Source organism: Mesoplodon bidens, assembly GCF_964165515.1.
Source record: "Mesoplodon bidens genome assembly, chromosome: 3".
In the NCBI taxonomy this organism is placed as follows: Eukaryota; Metazoa; Chordata; class Mammalia; order Artiodactyla; family Ziphiidae; genus Mesoplodon; species Mesoplodon bidens.
Window position 1 is genome coordinate 72,435,199 of NC_138178.1, and position 24,382 is coordinate 72,459,580.

General features: G+C 37.0%; 1 protein-coding gene across 1 annotated transcript in view; it reads left to right on the forward strand.

Annotated features, from left to right (window-relative positions):
* GABRG3 (gamma-aminobutyric acid type A receptor subunit gamma3) overlaps positions 1 to 24,382 on the forward strand; it is a gene marked incomplete at both ends in the record, with an annotated part of 410,377 nt that overhangs the window by 367,546 nt on the left and 18,449 nt on the right. The window contains one exon of the mRNA XM_081230173.1: positions 16,428 to 16,565. Within this exon, the coding sequence (XP_081086299.1) occupies positions 16,428 to 16,565 (138 nt within the window). The remainder of the gene's footprint in view (positions 1 to 16,427; positions 16,566 to 24,382) is intronic.

Consider the following 24,382-nt stretch of genomic DNA (forward strand, 5'->3'; position numbering starts at 1 on the left):
AAGAGTATCTTCAGTGTTTGAGCGTAGATCCTCCAGCTGTGAAGTTATGGTGCATAAGAAAACCTTTCAGATGTGGGTATTGACAAAGTTTCCCCAGTCCTCTTAAGTCACGTGGAGGCCAAGGGTAAGGTGTTCCCTCTGCCTCCTTACTCTTCAGATATGCATGTGAGGCCCATCATGGAAGCATAATAGTATCCATTGCATGCTGACTGCATCCTCCTTCAGCACATCCCTACCAACAAAAACTTCAGTTCTTTAAAAAAAAAAAAAGCCATTCTTTAAAAAACTAACCTTTAATGGAAGTCAGCAGTGGAATGTATTGAAAACAGCATGCTTAAGTTGAACTAAACAGTGGAATAGTCACTTATCATCTGAGGTCTTCAGATTCCACATCTGTTAAATAAAATATCTACCTGGGTGATCTTGCATCATCTTTCAGTTCTGACAACCATGAGAATTGCATTAGGCATTTAGCAGAATATAGATAGACTCTAAGGAGATCATTGCAATGTAGAGGCCTCCAGGAAAGATTTGCTAACCAGATGGCCAGCTAACCACTTATGCTGCTCAAACAATAGCCTGGAGAAAACAGTTTGCAGCTTTTTCTTGCTTTGTTTTTACAATCAACATCAGGCGATCTAAAGTGACCAATATCTACCTGTTTGAATAATCTCCAGATTACTTGACCAAGTGTTTCTCTCACTCCACTTGAGATCTTAGCAGCAGAGTCTGGGGCCACACATTGTGCTTTGTCCAGCAGACTTCAGGCATTCTGATGTTGACCTGTTTTTGCCCTTGAAATCTCAGGAGTCCACCTCAGAGGAGGACCAGGCACCTCCTGCTTCGTTAGCTGCTTGTTTAAGAAGTTTCATGGTCTTTTCCTCATCAGTTACATTTCAATGACACAAGCCACCGTGAATTTTAATTTTGCCATAGGAATGCCAAAATGAAGCAGCCACTCTGGCGCATTACTCTCTTGTTATATTTGATATAGCAAACATCGGGTTTCTCATGCATGGAAGTTTTACCAGAGCCTACTGGAAAAATATTAGCTGTTATTCCAGCTGTGGCCAAAAATTTGTGCATGGATTTCATGTATGTTAGCAACATCAAACACTTGTCAATGGTTCTGCACTGCATAGCTGTGACACTGCTTTCCTGTGTTCTTTCTCAATCAGGAGGTCAAGCTAATGGGAAAAAAACCCCAAAAACATACCAGCACAGTTTTGTCTTCTGTTGAGTTTTGATCTGACACATGTGCTCATTTGTCTGTGTAACTACATGATTGCCCCATATTAACTAGCTTATATGACCAGTGCACCAAGTTCCATTGTCTAAAACTTCTAATAAAATTAGGAACAGAGAACATTTTGTGAGAAAAGATATGCTCTTCAGATCATATGCTTTGAACATATTTACCCAAGGGCTAGATAAACCATAAACCATTGATAGAATATGTAAACATTTTTCTGCATCTTCTTTTACTCAATGAACATTTTTGAAATGTTTTACAAATATGTCTGCAATTACCAGTTAAGAATTAAACACTAATGTCTTTTAGCCTTGGTAGGAAGGTGCAAATAATTTTATGGAGGAAATTCCAGTTAATTTTCTACAAAGGGGAGAGAATTTATAAAGAGGAATTTGCTCTGTCAGAAGGAAAATCTGACCCTATTATTAGTTTTTATTTTTTCCGTTGCAGTTTGTGGTAATGATGTTGGTGATAGATAATAATCCAAATCACAATACAAGAGCACCCTTTCCAGTTAACAAATGATTTTCAATGATTAGGTGCTGGAGGAAAGTTGCAAATGCAATTTGTTTCTATGAATTTTGATTCTCTTTTGTTTATATCCAATAAGCCTGTGTATATCTGAGAAAAAAGATAAATAATATGAATAGAAAAAGATGATCTGTTTTTGAAAATCTTGGGTCCATAAAACGAATTATAATGAATTTTCATCCCATGAATATTAATATTTTACTTCCACATATTTTACAAAAAGCAAATAACGCTAAACGTATATCTAACAACAATAGAACCTAAGTGTGATGGGGAAGATGCAGTTTATTGTTAATATGCTTTGATTGGTTAAGAGCAAAAGAATATTCCAGATCACTTTTTAGACAGCAAAAAACTAAACAGCAGAGAGACTTTCAAGATGGCAGAGGAGTAAGACAAGGACATCACCTTCCTCCCCACAGATACATCAAAAATACATCCACGTGTGGAACACCTATTACAGAACACCTACTGAATGCTGGCAGAAGACCTCAGACTTCCCAAAAGGCAAGAAACTCCCCACGTACCTGGGTAGGACAAAAGAAAAAACAGAGACAAAACTATACGGACAGGACCTGCACCTGGGAAAGGGAGCTGTGAAGGAGGAAAAGCTTCCACACACTAGGAAGTCCCTTCAATGACAGACAGGGGGTGTGGGTGGGAGAAAGCTTCAGAGCCATTGAGGAAAGCATAGCAACACGGGTGCAGAGGGAAAGCAGATTCCCACACTAAGGATCTGTGCCAACCAGAAATCCCCAGCCCGAGAGCCTTGTCTGCTCACCCGCTGGGATGGCTGGGGCTGGAAGCTGAGGCTCTGGCTTTGGAGGTCAGATCGCAGGGAGAGGACTGGGTTTGGCTGCGTGAACACAGCCTGGAGGGGGCTAGGATGCCACAGCTAGCTGGGAGGGAGTCTGGGAAAAAGTCTGGAACTGCCTAAGAGTCAAGAGACAATTGTTTTGGGATGCGCAAGGAAAAGGGATTCAGAACACCACCTAAACAAGCTCCAGAGACAGGTGCAAGCCGCGGCTATCAGTGTGAACACCAGAGATGGGCATGAAACGATAAGGCTGCTGCTGCAGCCACCAAGAAGCCTGTGTGCAAGCACAGGTCACTATCCACACCTCCCCTCCTGGGAGCCTACCACACGACACACTGAGCTTTCCCATCAGCTTCTCCTGAGGCCTATCGGCCCTTTGACCTTTGCTTCTTCTAACTTTGGTTTCTCTGTACCTTATTCCCTTCAGACTTTCTCTGTTGCTTATTATATTCTTTTTCTCTTAAACTGAACAATAAGGAATAAATGGTTCAACATAGTCTCTGCAAGTAGCCCAGAGTTATCTGTACTTACAAGGGACATTAACAAATCCCTGTCACTAAGGGACAGAACGTCCAGGTGTGTCCTTGTAAGCAAGGTAGCAAAACAAGTAGAAGAGTTATTTAGAATTTCAGTAATTCCGATGTAGCCAGATTATGAACAGTATATGGACAACTTTGTATAGTCCATTTACACAAAAGGGTGTTTCCATTCTTCTTTGCACTAAAGGCAAAAAATGTAGCTTTAAGGTAAGAAGAGATGGTTGTCACATTTTGTCCCCATATCACACCTGCCTGACAAAAGAGGGATTTTGATCACTGGTGTTTATAATTGCAATATGTCAGGTTGCTGTTCTGGCAAAACAGATTGGAATTTGCTAACAAAACTTTATAGGATAGGCTTGAAGTACAAAGTTTCCTTGACGTTTTAAAAACACTCCAAGTCATACATTTAAAGTGATTGATTTTTTTTAAATTCTGGTAGAAAAATTATTTTCCAGTTAACTTAAATACCAGGGTGTTGCTTTTCTGGATATAACAACAGCCAAGGCTGCCAAGAATATCAAGTGTGGTCTTCTGCCCTTGCAAACTTTCATTTATGAAAAATAAGTATAATATGCTATTTCAAGGCATTACTTCTATAGAAGGTAGACACATCCCTGTAAGTATCTTCTCTGTTAGAATATTCTTTCTCTCAAATATTTTCTTTTATCTGAATAACTTTTCAGGTAAATTACTCAGGTAAATTGAAAAGACAAGATTTTTTTTTAATTTAAAGTAAGATAAATCTGCCTAAAAAAGACAGAAAAAAGAAAATATGCTATTAAAAGTAGTGCTAAATAAATATATAAAAGAATTAAATTATGTGGGGCTTCCCTGGTGGCGCAGTGGTTGAGGGTCCGCCTGCCGATGCAGGGGACACGGGTTCGTGCCCCGGTCCGGGAAGATCCCACATGCCGCAGAGTGGTTAGACCCATGAGCCATGGCCGCTGAGCCTGCACGTCCGGAACCTGTGCTCCACAACGGGAGAGGCCAGAAAGGTGAGAGGCCCACATACCACACACACAAAAAAAAAGAATAAAGTTATGTGCAATAAGAAGGTGTGCTGAGAGTCTTGTTGATGATGTCTGATCCCTTTCTTATGCTCTTTGCTCATTCAGACAAGCTAAGGAGCCTCTTTGTGTTCCACTTCAACTCAAAGAAATTATTTATACATTAATTATTTAATTATTTATTTAAATTATAGTACACCAAAGAAAAGTCTCAGAGCAATCTCCTGAGTCCGTCAAGAAGGGCACACACTGCCTATGATGGCTGCCTTCCCTGAACTGGCTCCTCAGTGGACAAGGGAGGGACATATGCTACCCATTACTACAGAGCTGAACACCAACACTAAGAAGAATGTCTTGATTTTCTGTTTTCATGTGAAAAACCACACATTATATTAGCTTTGAGTACTGAGGAGAAATTTCCAAGGAGGAAAAATGGAGCAGTTATATTTCTAACCATTTGACAGTCTCCTTCTCATCTGTTTCCATCATTAAGAAACATCCTGGAGGAGATATGTCTAAAGTTTTAGCTCAGTTAGTATTCTCCAGAAGAGTCAGACATCCATGTAAGTTGACCAAATATCCACAATAGTGTTCTAAGGACACTAAAATGCTCACCTTGCCTACATCACCTTCCCTCAGTGGCCTTTTTTGGTTATATCTGCTCTCTTTTGAGACCAACATTGGAATCATTGATGTGAAGAAATCATTGACTTCTAAAGAGAAGACCATGTTGTGTTTAATCCTGTTTTGGTTTTGTGCTTTGCCAGAAATATAGAGAACAAGAGAAATAGGAAAGTAGGCATGCATTTGGCATGCCCAAAGTTGTTGGGCACAGGCCTCTGGGTCCTTCTTTTCCCTGGGACACACAGGAGCACTTCCTGTATAGTAGCACACTTCAGGGTCATGGGTAAAATCACTGCTCAGGGAAGCCCATTTGAATCTAGGGATTTGGGCTGTTATGGAGGTCTGGACACACCATGCTACATGGCCCGCCATGGTAACTGAAACTGAGGCCCCCCAAAATGAAACAAGGTGTACATCACCAATCGTAATGTTTATACAAAGAAATCCAGACAAGCTGCTATGACATGGTTCTTTGTTCCAGGTGCTTTGCACAAAAATATGTCAGTCATAATCATAAAGAACCTCCAAAGAACCACATTTTTAGGGCTTGGCATCATTATCATAAAGACACTCCAAAGAATCACATTTTCAAAGTCTGGCAAAGGATCAATCATATGTGGATATACCTATGCATTATAGCTGATTCACTTTGTTATGAAGTAGAAACTGATTCAACACTGTAAAGCAATTATACTCCATTAAAGATGTTTAAAAAAGAGAATAAAAGGGATAGCAAAATATTATATGTAGGATGGAAAAAAAACAAGTCTTACTCTACAGCACAGGGAATTATATTCAATATCCTGTAATAAACCATAGTGGAAAAAAAAAAGAAAATGAAGGTGGAGAAAAAGAGACACAAGCCATCTCCTTTGACCCTGTACATCTGGTAATTGTGATTTGCTTGGTTGTGACCCATACACATGGGCATGAGGAAAAAAAAGAAACATTTCAACACTTTAGAGAAGTAGTGCTTCAGGAGCCTCGTGTTCAAGTCAAGGACTTACCTGGGGTAGTCCTAATGGGAAATCCATCTACACCATCTTAAAGTCATGAGATGCAAAACACAAATATGACCTGCATCTTGATTCTGAAAAGACAACAAAGAAAGTCTTCCTTAAGAATTACTCCATTGCAGGCCTTCCCTGGTGGCGCAGTGGTTGAGAGTCCGCCTGCCAATGCAGGGGACACGGGTTCGTGCCCCGGTCTGGGAAGATCCCACGTGCTGCGGAGCGGCTGGGTCAATGAGCCATGGCCGCTGAGCCTGCGCTCCGCAACGGGAGAGGCCACAAGAGTGATGAGGCCCGTGTACCGCAAAAAAAAAAAAAAGAATTACTCCGTTGCTTCTCTGGGTGTGGCATGTACTTGCCATATGTTTTTGCTCCCAGAGATTTTTTCCAGGGCTATCTGGAATTCGGCTTGTCTATCAGCCTTTAGAGGCATCATGTTCTCTGAGAAACTTTGAATGACAACCAAAAGCCTGATTTGGGCTCCATTAGCAGAGGAAATAAAAATTTTATTATTTTAACAATCTTTCTTCTGGGAAATGATCCAAACATGCAATAATAAATATGTCCTTCTATATAGGATTTTTGATGCTACTATACAACAATAACATTTTAAAATTATGTTTCATAGTGATGGGTTGTAATCCTTTAATATTCAATGTGCCATTATTTTAAATGCCTCATCTTAATTTATCCAGAGTTAAGTACTCTCGGTATATAAAATCTTGCCTGGTATTTACATAAATAATTTGAGGCATGTATTTTATAAACCATTTTGCAAATAAAGAACTTAAAGTTTAATGTGATTAGCAAAAGATAGAAAGGTGGCCAAGAGGTTGCCATCAATACTTGTTAGGTGTTGCTTTCCCTATTTGGGCCAGATATTTCATTCTTCTAAGCCTTGTTCTTCATTTCTACAATGAAGATAATTATATTACTTTCTTCATAGGGTTATGATGTAGTTTCATTTAAAAAATAGCATGTAGGGCTTCCCTGGTGGCACAGTGGTTGAGAGTGCTCCTGCCAATGCAGGGGACATGGGTTCGTGCCCTGGTCCGGGAAGGTCCCACATGCCATGGAGTGGCTGGACCCGTGAGCCATGGCCACTGAACCTGCGCGTCCGGAGCCTGTGCAGGAGAGGCCACAATAGTGAGAGGCCCACATACCGCAAAAAAAAAAAAAAAAGCAAAAATAAAAAGCATGTAAACAGCTTCATAAAGCCCTGGCAATGAAGTTCATAATAATGTTTATATTATTTTCATTGAGTGTTTATTATTTATCAATGAAGTATAGTTGGTTTAGTATATTATATTAGTTTCAGCGTGTACAATATAGTGATTCAATATTTTTATAGACTCTACTCCCTTTAAAGTTATCGTAAAGTAATGGCTATACTTCCTGCGCTGTACAATATATCTCTGTGTGTGTGTGTGTGTGTGTATAGGTAGATATAGATAGTTATGCATACATACCTCATCTTTCTTATTCATTCATTTGTTAAAGGAAACAATTTGTTTCCATACCTTGTTTATTATAAATAATGCTGCTATGAACCTTGAGGTCCATGTATCTTTTAGAAGTAGTTTTCTTTGAATATATGCCCAATAATGGAATTGCTGGATCATATGATAGTTCAATCTTTAGTTATTGGAGGAAACGGTCTACTGTTTCCCCAGTGGCTGCACCAATTTACATTCCTACCAATAGTGTACAAGTGTTCCCTTTACTCCACATACTCACCAAAATTTGTTATTTGTGATCTTTTTGGAGATAGCCATTCTGGCAACTGTCAGGTGATATCTCATTGTGGTTTTGATTTGCATTTCTCTCATGATTTGTGATGTTGAGCATTTTCATATGCCTGTTCGTCATCTGTATCTCTTCTTTGTAAAAATTTCAAGTCTTCTGCTCATTTTAAAATTTTGATTTTTTGATTAAATTGTATGAGCTGTTTATATATATATATTAACGTGTTTATTGAAGTATAGTTGCTATACAGTGTTGTGTTGGTTTCTTCTGTATAATAAAGTGAGTCAGCTATACATATACATAGATCCCCATATCTCCACCTTGTTGTGTCTCCCTCCCACCCTCCCTATACCACTCCTCTAGGTGGGACAAAGCACTGAGCTGATGTCCCTGTGATATGAGGTTGCTTCCTTCTAGCTATTTTATATTTGGTAGAGTATATATGTCAATGCTACTCTCTCACTTTGTCCCAGCTTACCCTTCCCCCTCCCTGTGTCCCCAAGTCCATTCTACACGTTTGTGTCTTTATTCCTGTCCTGCCCCTAGGTTCATCAGAACCTTTTTTTTTTTAGATTCCGTATATATGTGTTAGCATACGGTATTTGCTTTTCTCTTTCTGACTTCACTCTGTATGACAAACTCTAGGTACATCCACTTCAGTACAAATAACTCAACTTCGTTTCTTTTTATGGCTAATATTCCATTGTATATATTTGCCACAGTTTCTTTATCCGTTCGTCTGTCGATGGACATCTAGGTTGGTTCCATGTCCTGGCTATTGTAACAAGAGCTGCAGCGAATATTGAGGTACATGATTCTTTTTGAATTATGGTTTTCTCAGGGTATATGCCTAGTTGTGGGATTCCTGGGTAGTATCGTGGTTCAAGTTTAGTTTTTAAAAGAAACTCCATACTGTTTTCCATTATGTATTCTGTCAGGTGGGATTACCCTCAGGGCATATGCCCAGTAGTGGGATTCCTGCATAGTATGGTGGTTCTAGTTTTAGTTTTTAAGGAAACCCCATACTGTATTTCCATTATGTTCCTATTATGGTGGGAATGTATCAATTTACATTCCCACCAACAGTGCAGGCGGGTTCTCTTTCACCACATCTTTTCCAGCATTTACTGTTTATAGATATTTTGATAATAGCCATTCTGACCGGTGTGAGGTGACACCTCATTGTAGTTTTGATTTGCATTTCTGTGATAATTAGTGCTGTTGAGCATCTTTTCAGGTGTGTCTTGGCCATCTGTATGTCATCTTTGGTGAAATGTCTATTTAGGTCTTCTGCCCATTTTTTTAAACTAGATTGTTTGCTTTTTTGATATTGAACTCCGTGAGCTGTTTGTATATTTTGCAGATTAGTCCTCTGTTGTTTCATCGGCAAATATTTTCTCCCATTCTGAATGTTGTCTTTTTGTCTTGTTTATGGTTTCCTTTGTTCTGCAAAAGCTTTTAAGTTTAATTAGTTCCTTTTGGTTTATATTTGTTATACTTCCGTTACTCTAGGAGGTGGGTCTAAAAAGATCTTGCCATGGTTTATGTAAAAAAGTATTTTCCCTATGTTTCTCTATAAAAAGAAAGAAATTTATAGTGTCTGGTCTTACATTTAAGTGTTTAATCCATTTAGAGTTTATTTTAATGTATGGTGTTAGGGAGTGTTCTAATTTCTTTCTTTCACATGTAGGTGTCCAGCTTTCCAAGGCTGATTCCTCCAAGTCTGTTTTCCTTTCTCAAGATTGCCTTGGCTATTCAGGGTCTTTTGTGTTTCCATATGAATTAAAATAATTTTTTATTCTAATTCTGTGAAGAATGCCCTTGGTTGTTTAATATGGATTGCTTTGAATCTGTAGATTGCTTTGGGTAGTATAGTCATTTTCACAATATTGATTCTTCCAATCTAAGAATATGGTATATTTCTGCACCTGTGTATGTCATCTTAGATTTTTTTCATCAGTGTTTTATAGTTTTTATGAGTATGTCTTTCACCTCCTTAAGCAGGTTTATTCCTAGGTATTTTACTCTTTTTGTTGAAGTGGTGAATGGGAGTGTTATCTTAATTTCCCTTTCTGATTTTTGGTTGTTGATGTATAGGAATTCCAGAGATTTCTGTGCATTAATATTGTATCCTGCAACTTTATCAAATTAATTGATTAGTTAGTAGTTTTCTGGTGGCTTCTTTGGGATTTTCTATGTATAGTATCATATCATCTGCAAACAGTTACAGTTTTATGTCTTCTTTCCAATTTGTATCCCTTTTATTTCTTTTTCTTCTCTGATTACTGTGGCTAAAACTTCAAAAACTATGTTGAATAAGAGTGGCGAGAGTGGATATCCTTGTCTTATTCCTGATCTTAGAGGAAATGTTTTTGGTTTTTCACCATTGAGTATCATACTTGCTGTGGGTTTGTCATATATGGCCCTGATTATGTTGAGGTAGTTTCCCTCTATGCCCACTTTCTGGGGAGTATTTATCATAATTGGTGTTGAATTTTGTTAAAAGCTTTTTCTGCATCTATTGAGATGGTCATATTGTTTCTCTCTAATTTTTTAATATGGTTTATTACATTGATTGATTTGTGTATATTGAAGTATCCTTGCATTCCTGGGATAAACCCCACTGGATCATGGTGTCTGATCCTATTAATGTGCTGTTGGATTCTGTTTGCTAGTATTTTGTTGAGGATTTTTGCATCTATATTCATCAGTGATATTGGCCTGTAGTTTCTTTCTTTGTGACATGTCTGGTTTTGTTATCAGAGTGATGTGGTCTCATGGAATGAGTTGGAGAGTGTTCTTTTGTCTGCTATATTTTGGAAGAGTTTGAGAAGGATGGGTGTTAGCTCTTTTGTAACAGTTTGATAGAATTCTCCTGTAAAGCCATCTGGTCCTGGGCTTTTGTTTGTTCGAAGATTTTTAACCAAAGTCTCAATTTCAGTGCTTGCGATTGGTCTGTTAATATTTTCTATTTCTTCCTGGTTGAGTCTCAGAAGGTTGTGCTCTTCTAAGAATTTGCCCATATCTTCCAGGTTGTCCATTTTATTAGCATATAGCTGCTTGTATTTATCTCTCATGATCCTTTGTATTTCTGCAGTATCAGCTGTTACTTCTATTACATTTCTAATTTCATTGATTTGAGTCTTCTCCCTTTTTTTCTTGATGAGTCTGGCTAAGGGTTGGCCAATATTGTTTATCTTCTCAGATATCCAGCTTTTAGTTTTAATGATCTTTGTTATTGTTTCTTTCTTTTTCATTCATTTCTGATCTGATCTTTATGATTTCTCCCCTTGCTAACTGTGGGGGTTTTTGGTTCTTTTTCCTCTAACTGCTTTAGGTTAGGTTGTTTATTTGAGATGTTTCTTGTTTCTTGATGTAGGATTTTATTGCTATAAACTTCCCTCTTAGAACTGCTTTTCTTGCATCCCCAAAGTTATGAGTCATAGTATTTTCATTGTCATTTGTTTCTAAGTATAAAATACCTTAATTTTGCTTGAACACTGGGCCTGTAAGTTTACCATTCACTGAGATAGGGAATAGTTTTGAGGACAATCTGAAGCATGTTGGAGATGGAACGATGTGATTATGATTCCTGTTAGACATACAAGTGGAGATTCTGAGCAACTCACTTGGAAGATGTAATTTTAGGTCAGAAGAGCCTAGATGAGAGATAAAAATGTGACAATCATCCACAGGTCCTTGGTATTTAACACCATGGTACTGAATACAGCCACCTGTAGAGAAAGTGTAGATCTTAGGGTTCAGGATGGAGGGCTGGGTTCCTAGCATTTACTGGCTACAAAGAGGGAGAAGAAATGCAAAGCAGATGGAGAGCACTCAGGGAGTTGGAAGGAAAAGTCAGGGAGCAGTCCACAGCCTCACTAAAACATTAGCAATGATACTTTTTCATTTCCATGTTGTATTTGCTGATAATTTTATTATCATCAAGCATTTTTAATTTGTCATTCAACTCTGCTCCAAGGAATTCACTGCCTTGGTGTTGGCATTCATCAATAGCTTTGAAGCTTTCTCAACTGTAAGAAGTGTTTAATAAAATGCCCCCAAATAACAAAGATGTTTATATCAGATTTTGGGAAAAACACAGCTGATAGACTATTTTTTGAGTATTGACAACTTTTATTAATTTTCTTCTGAAAGAACCTACATTATCTGTGTTTCCACAAAGTTCAAGAGAGCATGCAGTTTGGAAAGCAATCACCATACTACTCGAGAAAAGTGGGTTTATGAAAGGGTGGCTGGTGTTCTTTATGATAGAGTATTCTTGAAGAAACTCCTTATATGTTGAGGAACTTGGCTTTCTGGAACATACAATCAGAAGTGGAGACCAGTGTAATGCAGTGAGTGAGTAGATAGACCTTAATGTCAGATGATCTATGTTTGTTATCTGGCTCTGCCATAGGTGTATTACTGAGTCTCTGTGCCTCAAGCTTTCTCATTTGTAAAATGGAGAAAATACGTATGTCACTAAGATTGTTGTGAGACCTAGTATATTGACAGGCCTTGGAACCTGGCACATGATTACAGTTATATATGATAGCAATATGTGGTGGTGGTGGTGGTTATGATGATGGTGATGATTATATAACGCTGATGATGACTGCATGCATCTTTAAAGAGTATGGTTAATTTAAATGTAATTACGTTTTATAGAAAATATTAGGTATTATTTTATTAATCCATTACTATTGAGTCTTCTTTTATGGAAGGGAGGTCTTGTGAACTAGAAATAAATACTAATAGAGGTTTTATAGAAAGAAAAGTCAGGTAGGAAAGAGCTGAGAGAAGCCCTTGGGTTTTTACAGACCTGGCTTTGTTATGCAGTTTCATCAATCTTGAACTGTTTGGCCCTGGACAAATTAACGTTACAATGTTCAGATCAGTCTAGAAAGAAGACGTTAAAATTTAAAGGAAAAAGTATGCAAAAGTCCAATTAAAACCACTGGTGCTCAACAAGTAGGACCCACCATTTGTTAACATGATTACAGCATAAGGAAATCAACTTTAGAATGGTGGTGTGAGGACCTCAGCGACCATTCTCCCATGAAAGCTGTGAAAATACTGACATAACAACTAATACCAACCATTTCAGAACAATATGATTTATGAAGAGTAAATAAAAGACACCTCAGAATTATCTAAGGAAAATTTCTGAACCTCAAAAAGACAATGAAGCCTGTGCATGTCAACTTGGGTTATTCCCTTTTTATCTTCCCAGAACTCTATATCCAGAGTACAGTCAATATTTTTCAACACTTAGCAGTACTTGGAAAATCTCCATTCCCAAGGTTTTGTGGTTATTTCTTTTGACTCAGAGCTCAGCTCAGGAAAAAACATTCTCCAGGAATCTTAGAAAAATAGAAATTTTCCGCTAATGTCAGATCTGCCTACGGTTGATGCAAAGGAGTCCAACTTTCCCCCCCAAAAATGAAACAATTAAAAGGAAGACCTAGAGAACTGGATGATCACAAGGAACTTTGAAAAGCACCAGCGAATCCCCAAAGACTTAGAAGAACACAAGACACATGTGCAGGACTGTTTGCATGTCCAGGAAAGACCCCTATCACTCACCTCTGGCCTTGCGGAAATTTCCCACACACAGGAATTAAAGCTAAGGCTTTCTCATAAATTGTTTGAAGTCATGCTTTCACACACAGATCCCAACAAGACAAATAACAAACCCTGGTGTGCACAGAGGGTTTTGATACCAGTGTTGTTACAATATATTATCGAAAAGGTAAAATGTCTGGTTTCCAGACATTTTTGATCAACATTTACAAAAACCTACAAACAAGAAAGCATGCCACATAACCAGGAATAAAATCTGTCAGTAGAAGCCATCCTTGAAGAATCCCAGATGTTAGATGTACTTGACAAAGACCTTAAGTCACTTATTTTAAATACTTTTGAAGAACTAAAGCAACCCATGTCCAAAAATTAAAGGAAACTATAACAAGTAGATTTGAGTAGACAGAACAAAGGATTAACAAACTTGAAGACAGGTCAGTAGATTTTATCCAATGACAGGAAAAAAATGAAAAAAAAAGGAAAAAGGTGTATCAAAACTCGTAAACCTATGCCACATTATGATCACCAACATACAATTAGTAGGAGTCCCAGAGGAGTAGTCTATGCATCCAAGAATCTCAACAAACTTAAATTAATTCAAAGAGATCCATACTTATCATATCATAGTCATATTGACAAAAGTCAGAGAAAATTTTGAAATAGGCAAGAGAAAAATAATGTACCATTTTAAAGTTTCAATATGATTAATAGCAGATTTCCCATCAGATACCATAGGAGCCAAAAGACAGTTACATGACATCTTCAAAGTGCATAAGGGAAAGGTCTGCCTGAATTATTTTATAAATAATAAAACTCTCTTTGAAAAATGAAGGATAGAGAATAAAAAGACAAGCCACATAATGGCAGAAAATATTTGTAAAACATATATCTGATAAAGGATTTGAATGCAAAATACACAGCTCTTAAAACTCCAAAATATGAAAAAAGAACCAATTTAAAAATGAGCAAAAGATTTGAACATACCCTAGTAAACTAGTCATACATATGACCAATAAATCCATGGAAAGATTCTCAGTAACAACAACCATTTGGGAAATGCAAATTAAACAATATTACAACCTGACACCTCTATGACTGTTGGAGAAGTATTAAATATAGAGTAAACCCATGACCAACAGTTCCACTGTTAACTATATACTGAAGAAAACTGAAAACATATTGACACAAAATCTTGTACACAATGTTCCTAAGAGAGTTATTCATGATAGTGTAAAATTGATCAGCCAAAATATCTATCAAATGACAAATAGATTAAAAAATATGCATATCCATACAGCAGAATATTATTGAGAAATAAATAGGTATGAAGTACTGACATGTGTTACAGTGTGAGTGAACCTTGAATACATTATGCTAAGTAAAGAAAGTTATAAAAGATAACAGGTTGTATACTCAATTTATATGAATTGCCCAGAATAGGCAAACTTATGGACAGAAAATATATTAGTGGTTGTCTAGGTCTGGGTGCGATGCATGATATGTGTTAAGGAAGTGGAGTTGGGAGTGAATTCTAATGACTAGGGTTACATTTTGCAATGATTAAAAATAGTCTAAAATTAGATTAATGTGACAGTTGCACCACTCTGAGAGTATAGTAAAAAACACTGAACTTGAATGTTAAATGTGTGACTTTTATATCTTAATAAAGCTGTTTAACAAAACAAAGCAAAAAAGAAAGAATTGTAGCATAAAGTACCTTTTATAATTTCATAATCTGATAGTTTAATGAAGAGATAAAGTAAAATGTTTGGTTACTTCATGCTGAGTCTAATGCCTTGATGTCAACTTTGTCCAGTTAGGGGAGAGCACGTAAGTATCCTTGCAATGTTGACAATAATTCCACAGAGCAATCCACAGTTAGAAAGCAGGAAGTATGCTTGTGCTCTATTACATCAGAGAGTTAAAGGTGTGGTCTCAAGTGCTGTTCAGAAAGGGGATCCAGGAGTTGAAAAGCAGGCATCGGGCCAATCTCTAGCTTGGGCTTAGGGAGCCAAAAGACCCCTGCTAACAGTACCAGTAGGAGTGGGGTAGAACCCTTACCCAAGACACCCAGATCTGGGCATGTTGCCCACACTGAACCTAGAGCACCAAAATATCTTGCTTTCTAGAGTAACTAACAAGTTGGGTAATGGTCTCAGGAAAATGTCAAACTGATCAGAACTGGAGACTAAAAGAGCATAACTAAGAGTCAGTTGACCTCTCAAGTCTTTATTGCCTTTCTTAAAGGTATTATGCTAAGTGAAATAAGTCAGAGAGAGAAAAACAAATGCTGCATGAATGATATCACTTAAGTGCAGAATTTAAAAAATACAACAAACTAGTGAATATAACAGAAGAGAAGCAGACACAGAGGACACACTAGTGGTTATCAGTGGGGAGAAGGAAATGAGGACAATAGAAGTTAGTGAATCAAATGGTATAAACTGTTTTGTATGTTACAAGGATATATTGTACAGCACAGGAAATATAGCCAGTATCTTATAACTATAAATGTAGTTTATAACTATCACCTATAGAAATTGTGAACCTTGGGCTTCCCTGGTGGCGCAGTGGTTGAGAGTCCGCCTGCCGTTGCAGGGGACATGGGTTTGTGCCCTGGTCCGGGAAGATCCCACATGCCGCGGAGCGGCTGGGCCAGTGAGCCATGGCCACTGAGCCTTGCGTCTGGAGCCTGTGCTCCGCAATGGGAGAGGTCACAACAGTGAGAGGCCCACGTACCACCAAAAAAAAAAAATTGTGAACCTTTATACTGTACCCTTATGGCATACTGTACATCAACTACACTTCAATAATAAAAAATAAATAAATATGTTAGAAATAATAAAAGCTATTTATAATAAAAGTTGATAATGAAAAAAGTAAATTCTCCTCTCCTGAGATCTGGACAAAGTTTTGGAAAAAGGTTGAAGGTCTGGTGGGTGTGATCCAGGTTGTTAGATCCTGGTGTTTAGCAGCTAGTGAGACTCTGACCAGTACTTTCAAGTCCATTCTTTGAAGGTCATCTATAAACAAGCCTTCCACAGTGAAAGATATGTGTTGTGTCTATACAGACGATGGAAAGTCTTGTGGCTGGGAACATCTTGCTGATTGTGAAGATCTGCAGTAGAAACCTTATGGGTTAGGTGGCCTTTGCCCATTCATTTTTGGAGTTTCAATGCATATGAGGAAACTTTAGAGATTAAATATGGACTAAAATTTCAGCTCCTATTAAATGATCAGAATTATAATTTTGACATTAATGCTTTACAAACATACATCTTTCAAGTGTTAACATTTTTTCTGCATTTTCAGATGGCTATCCCAAAGAAGAAATGATTTATAGATGGAGAAAAAATTCAGTTGAGGCAGCTGATCAGAAATCCTGGCGGCTTTATCAGTTTGACTTCATGGGGCTCAGAAACACCACAGAAATTGTGAAAACATCTGCAGGTAGGAATTAACTTACAGAAGTGTAGTTCTAAAAAAAAAATCCAATTTTTCCCCCGATGACTATAGCATGTATAATTTCTTCCTGTGAATATTTTTAAATAATTATATTCGGACCACCATGATTCTTAAGTGATATTTGAGGCAAAACAGCTGGTTCAAAACTCAAAAATGTTTAATGTTTTAACTGGGATTGGGGAAAGGGTGACCAGATTATCTTATATCTTTAAATTGAGACTATGTTGACATTAGGTCTATAAACCTAACTAAGATTCTCATCCCTGACCAGATTTATATAAACCAAGTTCCTACGTGTGAGAGTTCTACAACTTACAATATACACAATGAACATCACATATTATAGATAATTCACAAATAAAAGGAGCTAGCGTGAAATGTCCTTTGAGTTTTCATTTCTAGCTTCTTCCTTTCCTTTAAACATTGTCTTAAACTTTGTTTCTCTTTCAATATATTGAACAATATCCACAAATTTTACCTTATTAAGTGATCACTATATACATACTATAACATGTAACTAGATACAAAGACATGCTTCATTAATATCTTTAAATACATTTTTTGTTTTATGGCTTTTGTTTTTTGGTAATTTCCACTATAGGAATCTATGGTCCACTATTTTGCAGTTAGTTGTTTTCTGACAGGGCTTGGGGAGTAGATTGGTTTCAAGTCAGCTTTTCTGTTGATCTAGTTATTTGTTAATATGAATAATTTATTGGCTTTTAAAACTCAATAATTTGTTTCATATGACTAAGTTAAGTATAACTTCTAATATTAGGGTAACTATCTTTATAGAACAGTCTGAATTCTTGATAGAATTCTAAATAGAGAACTATAGGTGACCCTTGATATCCATGGGGATCCGTTAAAGGACTCCTAAAGATATCAAAATCCCAGTTGCTCAAGTCTGTTACTTAAAATGGCATAGTATGTGCATTTAACTTACATCTTCCTGTATACTTTAAATCATCTCTAAATTACTTATAATTCCAAATACAAAGTAAATGCTAAATAATTGTAAGTAGAATATGAATGCTATGTAAATAGTTGACCCTTGAACAACACAGTTTAAACTGCACATGTTCACTTATATTTTGACTTTTTTGTAGTAAATACTACAGTACTACACAATCCCAGTTAGTTGAATCCCTATATGCAGAACCTCAGATACGAAGGAATCAGGGAACCATATATACTGAAGAACACGTATATATGTAGTTTCAACTGAGTGGAGGGTTGGTGTCCCTAACTCCTGTTGCTCAAGGTTCAATTGTCCTTTTTCACGTAAGGCAAATTCAAGTTGACTTTTTTTTAACTTTTGGAAAAAATATTTTTCAAATATTTTCGATCCACGGTTGTTTGAATCTGGGCATGTGAAACCCATGGGTGTGAAAGACCTGCTGCCTTTACACATGGAGAAAGGTCTTAAAAACTATCTGATCAGCAGAGAAAAGAAAATTCCACAAATGTCACAATGGTAAAGGTGAGAAATGACATTTATGTTTAAATATTAAATATTGATAAGGTTAAAGGAATGGAAGATCATAATTTGTTTAAATATACTGTGGAAACTACATAAAGGGACATGTTTGGGGGACGCTTTTACCCAGATATGAGTCACTTACGTTAATAATGTAATTACATTCCTGGAGAGTTTGAAATGAACTAGCAGACCTTCGGGGTGTAAGGCAGTGCAAAAGAGGGTAACCAAACTGGGTGATTGTTCTAACATTTGAACGTCAAACATTGATACTGCTATTCCTTTTCTATTGTTGTAAGCAAGATGATGTTAAAGGAAATGTGAGGCAGGTTGAACACAACTTGTTTTAAAATTAACCTTAAGAAACAGGGAAGTGGCAAATGGAGGGACCGGTGGAATTGAGGTAGTAGCGGGAGTAATTTATGTACTATTGAGGGTTAAGAAAATTATGGAAAACATTCACTGGCAGCAAGGAGCTTTCAGTCTCACTAGAAAAATATGGTGAACATAAGAGATTAATGAGTAAACTAGGAACGGATACAGCAACATAATAGACATTAGGTTGGGCTCAATTGCAGGGAAGACAGAAGAAATTAGGAGAGTTTTTTTTTATTTTTAAAATATTTGGTTGTGTTAGGTCTTCGTTGCTGTGCCTGGGCTTTCCCTAGTGGTGGCGAGTGAAGACTATTTATGTCGGTGAGCAGGCTTCTCAATGTAGTGGCTTCTCTTGTTGCAGAGCACAAGCTCTTGGAGGGCACGCTTCAGTACTTGTGCCTCCCAGGCTCTAGAGCGCACGGGTTTAGTTGTTCCGCGGCATGAGGGATCTTGCCGGACCAGGGCTCGAACCCGTGTCCTCTGCATTGGCAGGCGGATTCCTAACTACTGCTTCACCAGGGAAACCCTAGGACAGTTTTTTATGAATAGGAAATGTCTTCCTGAAATTCTTTTTCTCACTCATGGCAAAGAGTCTTTTCATGAAGTCAGTGGAATGTATAGGCATTGACAGAACGATGGTCTCCATCTGGTATTTTTATCTAGCTTTCTCCTATTTATGTATGAAACTTCAAATAATGTTGAATCTTATCACTGTGTATTTCTTTTTTAAAAAATCATCTTTATTGGAGTATAATTGCTTACAATGCTGTGTTAGTTTTTGCTTTATAAAAAGAATCAATTATACATACACATATACCACCATATCTCTTCCCTCTTGCGTCTCCGTCCCTCCAACCCTGCCTAACCCAAGCCTCCAGGTGGTCACAAAGCACCGAGCTAATTTCTCTGTGCTATGCGACTGCTTCCCACTAGCTATCTATTTTACGTTTGGTAGTGTATTTATATCCATGCCACCTTCTCACTTTGTCTCAGCTTACCCATCCCCCTCCCCGTATCCACAAGTCTATTCTCTAGTAAGTCTGTGTCTTTATTCCCTTCTTGTCCCTAGGTTTTTCAAAACATTTTTTACTATTCCATATACGTGTGTTAGCACACGATATTTGTTTTTCTCTTTCTGACTTACTTCACTCTATGACAGACTCTAGGTTCATCCACCTCACTACAAATAACTCAATTTTGTTTCTTTTTAAGGGGGAATAATATTCCATTGTATATATGTGCCAAATTTTCTTTATCCATTCATCGGTTGACGGGCACTTAGGTTGCTTCCATGTCCTGGCTATTGTACATATAGCTGCAAAGAACATTTTGGTACATAACTCTTTTTAAATTGGGGTTTTCTCAGGATATATGCCCAGTAGTGGGATTGCTGGGTCATATGGTAGTTCTACTTTCAGTTCTTTGAGGAACCTCCATACTGTTCTCCATAGTGGCTGTATCAATTTACATTCCCACCAACAGTGCAAAAGGTTTCCTTTTCTCCACACCCAATCCAGCATTAATTGTTTGTAGATTTTTTGATGATGCCCATTCTGAACAGTGTGAGATGATATTGCATTGTAGTTTGGATTTGCATTTCTCTAATGATTAATGATATTGATCATTCTTACATGGGTTTGTTGGCAATCTGTATATCTTCTTGGGAGAAATGTCTATTTTGGTCTCCTGTCCATTTTTGGATAGGAATATTTGTCTTTTTGATATTGAGCTGCATGAGCTACTTGTAAATTTTGGAGATTAATCCTCTGTCAGTTGCTACATTTGCAAATATTTTCTCCCATTCTGAGGGTTTATCTTTTCATCTTGTTTATGGTTTTCTTTGCTGTGCAAAAGCCTTTGTTTCATTAGGTCCTATTTATTTATTTTAGTTTTTAGGTCCATTTCTCTAGGAGGTAGGTCAAAAAGGATCTTACTGTGATTTATGTCATAGACTGTTCTGCCTGTTTCCTCTAGAGTTTGACAGTCTGGCCTAACATTTAGGTCTTCAATCCATTTTGAGTTTATTTTTGTGTATGGCGTTAGGGAGTGTTCTAATCTCATACTTTTACATGTAGCTGTCCAGTTTTCCCAGCACAACTTATTGAAGAGTCTGTCTTTTTTCCACTGTATACCTTGCCTGATTATGGAAGATAAGGTGACCATATGTGCATGGGTTTTTTATCCTGTTCCACTGATCTTTATTTCTGTTTTGGTGCCAGTACTAAACTGTCTTGATTACTGTAACTTTGCAGTATAGTCTGAAGTCAGGGAGCCTGATTCCTCCAGCTCCATTGTTCGTTCTCAGGATCGGGATCTTTTTTATTTCCATACAAATTGTGAAATTATTTGTTCTAGTTCTGTGAAAAATGCCAGTTGTAGTTTGCTAGGGATTGCATTGAATCTGTAGATTGCTTTGGGTGGTATAGTCATTTTTCACGACATTGATTTTTCCTATCTGAGAACATGGTATATCTCTCCATCTATTTGGGTCATCTTTAATTTCTCTTCAGTGTCTTATAATTTTCTGCATACAGGTCTTTTTTCTCCTTAAGTAGGTTTATTCTTAGATATTTCATTCTTTTTGTTTCAATGGTAAATGGAAGTTTTTTCTTAATTTCACTTTCAGATTTTTCATTATTAGTGTATCGGAATGCAAGAGATTTCTGTGCATTAATTTTGTATCCTGTGACTTGACCAAACATTAATTAGCTCAGTACTTTTCTGGTACCATCTTTAGGATTCTCTATGTATAGTATCATGTCATCTGCAAACAGTGAACTGTTTGCTTCTTCTTTTCCGAATTGAATTGCTTTTATTTTTTTTCTTCTCCAATTGCTGTGGCAAAAACTTCCAGAGCTATACTAAATAATAGTGATGATACTGGGCAACATTGTTTTGTTCCTGAACTTAGAGGAAATGGTTTCAGTTTTTCACCATAGTGGACGATGTTGGCTGTGTGTTTGTCATATATGGCCTTTATTATGTTGAGGAAAGTTCCCTCTATGTCTACTTTTTGTAGGGTTTTTTTTTATCATAAATGGGTTTTGAATTTTTTGAAAGCTTCCTCTGCATCTATAGAGATCATCATACGGTTTTTCTCATCAATTTGTTAATGTGATGTATCACATTGATTGCTTTGCCTATATTGAAGAATCCTTGCTTCCTGCAATAAACACCACTTGATCATGGTGTATGATCCTTTTAATGTGCTGTTGGATTCTGTTTGTTAGTATTTTGTTGAGGATTTTTACGTCTACGTTCATTAGTTATATTGGCCTGTATGTTTCTTTCTTTGTGACATCTTTGTCTGGTTTTGGTATCAGGGTGATTGTGGACTCGTAGAATGTTTAAGTGTGTTCCTCTCTCTGCTATATTTTAGATGAGTTTGAGAAGGATAGGTTTTAGTCTTCTCTAAATGTTTGCTAGAATTTGCCTGTGAAGCCATCTGGTCCTGGGATTGTGTTTGTTGGAAGATTTTTAATCACAGTTTCAATTTCAGTGCTTGTGATTGTTCTACTCATATTTTCTATTTCTGTCTTGTTAAGTCTCTGAAGGTTTGTTCCATTCTAAGAATTTTTCCATTTCTTCCAGGTCGTCCTTTTCATTGCCATATAGTTGTTCGTAGTAATCGCTCATTTTCCTTTGAATTTCTGCAATGTCAGTTGTTACTTCTTTTTCATTTCTAATTCTATTGGTTTGAGTCTTCTCCCTTTCTTTCTTGATGAGTATGCCTAATGGATTATCTATTTTGTTTATCTTCTCCAAGAACCAGCTTTTAGTTTTATTGATCTTTGCTGTCATTTCCTTCATTTGTTTTTCATTTATTTCTTATCTGATCTTCATGATTTCTTTCCTTCCGCTAACTTTGTGGGTTTTGGGTTCTTCTTTCTCTAATTGCTTTAGGTGCAAGATTGTTATTTATTTGAGAGGTTTCCTTTTTCTTAAAGGTAAGATTGTTTTGCTATAGACATCCCTCTTAGAATTTCTTTCGCTGCATCATATATGTTTTGGGTTGTCTTGTTTTCATTGTCATTTTTTTCTAGGTATTTTTTGATTTCCTCTTAAATTTCTTCAGTGATCACTTGGTTATTAGTACTGTATTGTTTAACATCCACACATTTGTATTTTTCACAGATCTTTTCCTGTACTTGATATCTAGTCTCACAGCCTTGTGGTCGGAAAAGATACTTGATACGATTTCACTTTTCTTAAATTTACCAAGGGTTGATTTGTGACCCAAGATGTGATCTATCCTGGAGAGTGTTCCTTGAGTACTTGAGAACAATGTGTGTTCTCTTGTTTTTTAATGGAGTGTCCTATAATTATCAATTAAGTCCATCTTGTTTAATATATATTTAAAGCTTGTGTTTCCTTATTTATTTTCATTTGTAATAGTCTTTGTTTTAAAGTCTATTTTTTTCTGATATGAGAATTTCTTCTCCAGCTTTTTTTGATTTTTATTTGCATGGAATATCTTTTTCCATCCCCTCTCTTTCATTCTTTAGTATCCCTAGGTCTGAAGTGAGTCCTGTGTTGACAGCATATATATAGGTCTTGTTTTTGTATCCATTCAGCCAGACTGTGTCTTTTGGTTGGAGCATTTAATCCATTTACATTTATGGTAATTATCGATATGTATGTTCCTCTTACCATTTTCTTAATTGTTTGGGTTTCTTATAGTATTTCTTTTCCTTCACTTGTGTTTCCAACCTAGGGACCTTTCTTAGCATTTGTTGTAAAGCTGTTTTGGTGGTGCTGAATTCTCTTAGCTTTTGCTTGTCTGTAAAGGCTTTTCTCTGGCAAATCTGAATGAGATCCTTGCTGGGTAATTTTATTTGTAGTTTTTCCTTGTCATCATTTTAAATATGTCCAGCCAGTCTCTTCTAGCTTGCAGAGTTTCTGCTGAAAGACCAGTTGTTAATCTTAATGTTAATCTTATGGGGATACCCTTGTAAGTTATTTGTTGTTTCTCCCTTGCTGCATATAAGGTTTTTTTCTTTTATTTAATTTTTGATAGTTTGATTAATATGTGTCTTGGCATGTTTCTCCCTGGATTTATTCTGTATGGGACTCTCTGTGCTCCTGGACTTAACTATTTCCTTTTCCATATTAGGGAAGTTTTCAACTATAATCTCTTCAAATATTTTCTCAGTCACTTTCTTTTCCTCTTCTTCTGTGACACCTATAATTCGAATGTTGGAGCATTTAATTTTGTCCCAGAAGTCTCTGAGACTGTCCTCAATTCTTTTCAGTCGTTTTTCTTTATTCTGCTCTATGGTAGTTAGTTCCACTCTTTTATCTTCCAGGTTACTGATCCGTGTTTCTGCCTCAGTTATTTTGCTATTGATCCCTTCTAGAGAATTTTTAATTTCATTTATTGTGTTGTTCATCATTGTTTGTTTGCTTTATGGTTCTATTTCCTTGTTAAATGTTTCTTGTATTTTCTCCATTCTATTTACAAGATTTTGGATCATCTTTACTATCATTATTCTGAATTCTTTTTCAGGTAGACTGCCTATTTCCCCCTCATTTGTTACGTCTTGTGACTTTTTGCCTTGTTCCTTCACCTGCTGTGTGTTTCTCTCTCTTCTCATTCTGCTTAACTTACTGTGTATGGGGTCTCCTTTTCAGAAGCCACAGGTTGGTAATTCCTGTTGTTTTTGGTGTCAGTCCCCAGTAGCTAAGGTTGGTTCAGTTGGTTGTGTAGGCTTCCTGGTGGAAGGGACTAGTGACTGTGTTCTGGGGAATTAATAGTAAGAATAGAGTGGAATGTCATAAAAGGATTTCTTCTGTTTTTCTGGGTTTGGCACAGCTCAAGTACCTAGTCATGGAAGCGTAAAATAAATATAAAAATATTACACATAGGGCTTCCCTGGTGGAGCAGTGGTTGAGAGTCCGCCTGCCGATGCAGGGGACACTGGTTCGTGCCCCAGTCTGGGAGGATCCC